We start from the raw sequence: 7427 nt of genomic DNA, 5'->3' as shown, positions 1-7427 counted from the left end.
GGGTGACAGTGGGGAGTGATTTCAATGCCATTCCAATGCATACGCCACCGGGGAGTGCACTCCCAGCTGCGCCCCGCTGCACACAACTGCAAGCGCCAGCACCCCTATCTCTCTCTCTCCCTCTCTCTCGCGGGCGGCGCTGCACATGGAGAGGAATAAATCTCCCGTGGTCGAGTGTAAATCATTTCACACAATGGAGCCAGCCGAGCGCGCGGGGACAGGGGCGGTGCGGAGGAGGGAAAAAGGGGGGAGGGGGCGTCGCGACGGTCCCGGCGCTCCCGCTATCCACTAAACGCAGACATACGCCTTTATAGCCTCATTAACAGCGGTACAAACCACGGCCAAACACGCTTCGGCGGAGAGCGGCAGCAGCAGCGTCGAGAGGGGCTGTAGAGGTAGTACTGCTGGTCGGCCGCAGACGGAAAGAGTCAGGTGTCGGGAACCTCCCCGGCCCGGCCCGCGGGGGCCGTGCTCAGGTCACCATTATGCGTGACGCGACCGCGGCGCGGCAATTGTTCTTCATTTACCGCCGGTCCAGCCGATACGAGCCCCGTTCAGCCCCTACCACCCCCTCTTTTCCTCCCTTTCCCGGCTCTTTTTTTCCGAGCGAGATACGCCCAATCACGTCGCGCGTCCCCCTGGGGACAGGTGCCTCTCCCTCTACACCCTCCCGCGGGCGGGGACGGGGCGAGGGGGTGTGGTGCGGGCGGGGGAGGAGAGGGAGGGGTGGCCGGCGGCCTCCCGGGCCTCCCATCCCCTCCCGAGCCACACAATGAGAGTGTCACATGGTTTAATAACCGGGGCCGATGGAATGTGGGGAGGCTTGGCGCCGGCAGCAGAACGGGGAAGTCATCAATTGGGGTGGAGTGGGGTGGGGTGGGGAGGGTTGGTAGAGGGAGGGGAGGACAGCGACACCGCCAACGCACCAATGCTACCGTATCGTGTGCGATCGCTATGGGGGTTTTCCCCAACTACATCTCTAATGTTTTCAAAATGAGCTCGAGGTTTTTTTTTCAGGACAATGCAGCAGACTTGCTAGCACGCAAACGACGGCGATTTACTACTACACATCGATCCACGAAAGAAACAGCATGCAGGGTAGGGGTGGCGCGCGGCGCTTTGACCGGAAGTAACCAGGCAGGCGAGCGGGCGCAGGGGGCACATGAGATGGCCATATAGGCAGGAGACGACGCAACCCCTGCCTGTCCGTGGGGTCTGAAAGGGGGTAAGGGGGAGGGGGAAGCAATCGTGTTGTCGTCAGCCGTATCTCCGCGTAGTAGTCGAAGTGTGTACGCCGCACCGCCCTGCCCACCCCTCGCGTGGACACACTCACACACCTACACACACACACACGCACCGGGGCGTTGTCCGGGCGCGTCGTCGTGTCGCGGCCACGCGCGAGTCATATAGCTGTCCCGACAGCCACTATTAGGCCGCATTATTCATAAGCACACACACGCACACACAAACACACAACGGCACGCCCAATTGGACAACCTCTGCCCTGCTCGCGCGCCCAGGTTTTACCTCTTTATGGAGGCCGCCCTGCCCTGCCCCGTCCCGCCCACCACCACCAACCACCACCGTGTGTGTGCGTCACATCGATCTCCTACTTTCTTCCTTTTTTGCACCCTTCCCTCTGTTTCCATTCTCCATCGTGTTGTGTCCGTCCGACCGACCGACCGTCGGGGACCGGCGTCTATCGGGCCGGATATGTTCTGAGGGTTGGCGGGGCGGGGCGGGGTGCGCCGAGGGTGGGTGGTGTTCCAGAAGAACCACCGCCATAGTGTGCAGCAGTCAGTGGACACACACACACACACACACGCCCGCCCCGCCCCGGCCGGTCCGGGTCCGAGTGTGCAATTACTGTAATGGCGCGGCTAGTTCAGCCCACTTGCCCCGGCCCCGCCGGCCCCGGCCACCCCGCTGCTGACCGCGCCCCGCGCCAACTGAAATTGCAATTAAACCGTTTTCTGCATTGTAATAAGTTAAAAGGACGGGCTGCATGAGCAAGGGCGTGGCTTTATTCGCTTGCCTCCCCCAGAGAGGTTCTGCAGCCGACACACACCTGCCGCGCCCGGGCTCACCCGCCGGTCGGTATGGCACTTGAAAAGAAAACAAGAAGAGAGATGATGCGCGCTAAAAACGGAAGACAAAAAAAGAACTTGCAAATCATTCATGTTTTTCTGAGAGCCGCTTGGCTCTCCTCCCTCTCCGGAAATGCCCCCACGGTCGGTGTGCCGTCGCGCCGGGGCGGTCACGGCGGTCACATTCCCTCCGGCGCACAGCGGAGCAGAGCTGCTCGTTACGCGGCCGCGGCTCAGGAGGGCGGAAGTGCGGCAGTGGGCCACCTTGTGATTGTGACCACTCTGTGACCACCATGTGATATTGTGACCAATTGTGACCACTCTGCGATCACTCTATGCCCACCTTGTGATTGTCACCACTCTGCGACCATTCTGTGCCACCTTGTGATTGTGAACACTCTCACTCTGCGACCACTCTATGCCCACCTTACGACCATACCGTGTGTACTCTTTGCAGCAACCAGAAACCAGACCACTTTGCGAAACACTGTGACCACATTATGACCGCTTTGTGACAACTTTTAAACCACACTTTGATCACCGTGTGGCCAGTGTGTTATCACTGTGTGATACCAATGTGCGATCAAAGTGTAACCAATGTGTGATCACAGTGTAACTAATGTGTGATCACTGTGTGACCACATTGAGGCCAATACCCTTAAAAGTAGAACCTCAGTAAGTACTTTCATTGCAAGCGCGGGGCCAGCCGCTGGCTCGGGTTGTCCGCAGGGCGGAGGATGTGAGTTTCCACTCCCCTGGCAAAGCCTTTCCGCCGCGAGCGAGTCGTGTCCTACACGGCACTGGGTCCGACACTGCTCCCAACACTACAACCCAATCGGGAGGGGAATGGGCGGTGTGGAGAGGAGCCACACGACACGTTTCGGCTACCTGTAACCCCCCCCCCCCCCCTTTCAGACCCCGGAGCCTAAACCACCACTACTACACGATAGCCGAGGCCGAGATACAAGCTCGCTCGCACGCACGCCCCGGGCCCGGGGGAACACACACACAGAGACACAGAAAGGCTTTTTCATATCACGCAAACCGTCACAAACGGAGACTTCTAATAATTGTTGTAAAATAATTCGGAGCACAGTTCATCAATTGAATAGATTTTGGGACAGTAGATGAAAGGTTCGCCAACAGCGCCCAGTATAGTGGCTGGGAAGGAGCCCCCCCTGTCAACTGATGAACCAGAAAAGAGAGAGCGAGATAGACAAAGGACCTGCCATACCAGCGGACCAGCGAGACGAGACCCCCTCCAGCGAGAGAGAGCGAGTGAGAGAGAAATAGTGAGAGAGACGGGGAGAGGAGAGGCTGCGCTCCAATAAACTTGGATCCCCCCGCTCGCTTTACGAGCGTGCTGCAGCAGGGGATGAAACTGCCCCTGAAACTTCCGAACTACCACCCCTCCTCCTCCTCCTCCCCGACGCACACGCACATATCAGTGTGTGAATGTGTGTGCGTGTGAGGGCAGATCGCGCGTCCTGCTTCGACACGCTAGTGCAGCGAGATGTTATTTCTGCACTTCTAGAAGTGCTCATTTTCAAGGTTTTCGTTTCGCGCGCGCGCGCCTGCGCGCTGTCTTCGCCTGCTGCCGAGGGGAGTTTTTCTCCTCCTCCCATCTCTCTCTCTCTTTTGCTCGCTCCTCCGCGCCCACACGCACACCAGCAGCGCAGCGCGCGCGCAAACCGTTCGCCCGTGAGCAAGAGCAGTGCCGGGCCGTGGACAGATTTGTTGCGGACATCAAAGAGGGCAATCGCAAACCGCGCTCGCTGGCGCGCGCACACGCACACAATCACACATACACACGCACGCACAATCACACAAGCGCGCGCACACACACGCACAACCGCTGCCGAATCCATGTACGCGAGCCCCGCAGGCCCCGCAGCCTTGATAAGAGGCCGGGCATCGTTAAGCAAACACGTTTCGCACTTTCGCTGAGTTGCGCCGCCGCTCTGCCGCCGCCAAGCAGCACACTGCCAAGCAAACAGCCATACCATCATTTTATTCCTGGAAAAAGACAAGTCATTTTACCGTGCCTCTCTTCTTTTTTCTAAAAACACAAAACGAGATCCACCAAAAAGGTTTCTCTCGTTGGCGATATTGCCAAATATCGGACATCCGCCGCCCGCCGCCCCTCTCCCCTCGAGCCATGCAGAACAGCGCGCTTGTATTCCACTACGGCCCCCGCCATACGCGTATCGTTTTGCTCGCGTTTGGCCCGCGTGGCGGGGCGGGGCGAGGCGGGGCGGGGCGGGGCGAGGCGGGGCGAGGCGGGATGGGGCGAGGCGGGGCGGACAACCGGCCGCTGGTACCAGAGGGGCGCAAAGGAAAAGGTTAAGTCTGCGACAAACACGTCCAGAAGCCGTCCGCCGGGCCGAAAGGACAATTAAAACCGGCGTTGCTGTGGCCGCGACGGGGCCGGGCGGCATTTGGGGACCGCAGCGGCGGCATGGCACGGCGGGGCGGGCCCAGAGCCAGCAGCGCCTAAAAATGTCAAAGGTAAATAAGGAAAACACGAAGGAAGGAAATAAAAATACCCGTCGTCACTGACGCGCGCATGTGGAGTTCCGGCGGCATGGCGCGATGCTAAAGGGTGGCGGCGCTGGCGACAAATCAGGGCCCAATAATATATAAATATAAGAGGGAGCCGACGACTTGCCGCGCGCCTCCCTCCCCGCGCGCTCCATCGCTTTTGCGAGCGATTGCGTTCATTAACAGACACGAGGCGGCGGTGCCGGCCGAGGGCTGTGCACCAGTTTGCTAGTTTGTTCGCGGCTTGTCGCCGACGAGTATATTGCGTACTGGTGAAATGGCGCGAACAATATATATACACACACCATCAGCTGCGGAGTGCGAGCAGCAGAGGAGGGTGGCAGCAGAGCCGGCGCCGGTGCGAGGGGCGGCACGGAGGGGTGGCGTGGAGCAAGCCGTATAGCAGCGTGGCTCGGCTCGGCGCTCTACAAGTCCAGCGGATTAGCGACAATTTCAATGCCGATTTGCACACAAATGAGCTCCACCTCCCCTCGCCCCTTGGCTCCCTTCGGCCCGCCCCCGCGCGCCACTTGTTGCGGAGCCGGGAGCCGAGACGCCGCCGACACTTGCGGCCGCGAGGAGGCCTTCTGTCGCGCGGGGCAACACACACATTTTCGCGAGACTGCTTTTTATTTGCATGAGCAATAAAGAGTCGATCGCGCGGTGGTTTTATATATATGGAAAGTAGTGGCGATGATGATCATTTCACGATGACAAACTGGTTATTCCATGCAAGGTGAGGTGAGCGAGGGAGGGAGGGCTCCGGGACACCTCGGGTCACCTACGCGCCGCTATATACCAAGCACACGCGCCGACGACGACGGGTGCGGACGGACTGTCGTAGTACCGTCGGGCTGCAATTAAACTAAACGGACTGACCCACTTGAACGAGAGCGGCTACAGAGCAGCGAAGACGTGCGGTGCGTGCGTGAGAGTGACGGCGGCGGAAGACAGAGAGAGAAAGAGAGAAAATGAACGACTGATAGGAGCTTCCTTCCAAACCGCTCCAAACGCGCTCGCTCCGCGGTCTGCAGGCACTACGCTCCCCGCTCACCGCTTCGCATGACAATCTCGAAAGCCTTGCCGTGTACTCGCGCTCGCGCTCGCGCACACACACACTCACACTCACGCACAGGCGTACCGACACGCACTCACACATTCTCACACACTACACACACAAGTTATCCTTGCCCCCCTGGCGCTACCCGGCGCTGCGCGCGGTAAAAGGTGTTTTCAGCTGCGAGCGGTATAGCAGCGACAGGTGCAGCAGCTAGCTATAGCGAGCCGGGCCAGGACAGCTGCCGCACCTGCCGACGGTGTGCGCGAATGGGGCGTTGGGAGAGGTGAGGGAGATCAAGTTGATAAAGCGTTCAACGTGCGCGCGCGACACAGTAATTCGAGGTTAAAAGTGTGAAACACGAGTAAGCCCCCAGCATCCTTTGGCGCGCACAACACGATTTCCTGGATTTGATTCGCCGCCGAGGAGAACCCGAGAGCAGAGCAGAACACCGCACCTAGAGGGGCACGACGGCGTAGGAGGGCGAGTCCGAGCGAGCAGCCAAGAGCGCGCGGGATCAGTTTCCGAACGAGGAGGTCTAACAAGACAGAGGGCAGCAACACGAGAAGCAGGTCGGCTAGAGTCACTCTGCACAGTCCGAATCACGAAACAAGAAAGAAGAAGAAGAAGAAGACCGCTCGCGACTCGTTTCGTCAGCAACGCGGAAAAAGTCTCGGACTCTTCTTAAGTCCCGACCTCATTGCCCCTCCTCCCCCCCTTTTCCTCTCTCACTCGTAAACGTGACAAGATTATTGACTATATCGCGATGCTCATGCTCGGCGTGACACCTGCGTGACGGTAGCCGGACGCCGGACTTACTCGATGTGACTGGAGCAAGAAGCAGTGCGCGCGCGACGCCCCCGGTCCCGCCCCGCCCGAGTGTGGGTCAGCGAGGTCAGCGGCCTACCTGCAACGAGAAGAAAAATGGAGATCAAGTCAAACAGTCAAGAGGAAAAGGGTGCGAACAGACTCCTCCAGTGAGGTGTACTACAGCTGCTCCTAACTCCAATGTGTCGAGAAAGGCTCAGTCGGCCGGAGGGGCACACAGACAATCAACGTGACACTAAATAGATAGGCTTATGGCGAAAGGGGTTGAGGGAGGGTGGGGATAAGAGGACGTAAGCGTATTCAGGCCGTGAGCCAATTGTCATTTCTATCGCGACGTTGCGCGCATTTCTCATTCGTTATCAATAAGCGTAATCACTCTCTCGCTCACACACACTCTCCTCATATACACACGCTTCGAATCAGTTATCAGGTGTAGTTGTGTGGTTCCCAGACCGGCCAGCCGGTTAATTTACGAGCAGCTCGGCGTGGCGCGGCGGGACAGAGAGGCTGGCGGCCGTCAGCGGCAGCGGCAGGAGCAGCAGCAGCAGCCGGCTGCAACATGGCCTGGCCGACCAGCAGCAGGAAAACAAACGCCGGCCCGGCCTGGTCAGGTAGAGGTAGGTATGCCGTCGGAATGCTCGGTATGCAGAGCTCGGTATGCAGCGGTATGCAATGGTATGCAATCGGAATGCCGTGCCGCAACGCTTTTGCCCCAGCAGGGCCCGGCCCGGCCAGACCCGCGCACCACGCCGCCGATGCGTATCTGTATGCCGGGCGGGTAGGGCCCCGGCCGGCCCCGCCGGCCCCGCCGCGGCAGCTACGGCAACCCAGGGGCTAAAAACCAACCTGCTCGCTTGCTTGTTCGCCCCGCCGCGCCGCGCCAAGACCGGCTGTCCAGGACCCGCAATGACAAT

The 7427-nt window shown here is 59.6% G+C and overlaps 1 protein-coding gene across 1 annotated transcript in view; it reads right to left on the bottom strand.

Annotated features, from left to right (window-relative positions):
* The window catches only part of LOC113208276 (uncharacterized), a 38687-nt gene that overhangs the window by 11569 nt on the left and 19691 nt on the right, over positions 1–7427 (bottom strand). Inside the window, exon 2 of the mRNA XM_052266512.1 lies at positions 6505–6592. Within this exon, the coding sequence (XP_052122472.1) occupies positions 6505–6592 (88 nt within the window). The remainder of the gene's footprint in view (positions 1–6504; positions 6593–7427) is intronic.

This window comes from Frankliniella occidentalis, unplaced genomic scaffold (genome assembly GCF_000697945.3).
Source record: "Frankliniella occidentalis isolate FOCC.00 unplaced genomic scaffold, Focc_3.1 Scaffold39, whole genome shotgun sequence".
NCBI lineage: Eukaryota > Metazoa > Arthropoda > Insecta > Thysanoptera > Thripidae > Frankliniella > Frankliniella occidentalis.
Note: the sequence above shows the minus strand (reverse complement) of the source record. Positions and strands in the feature narration are given on the sequence as shown.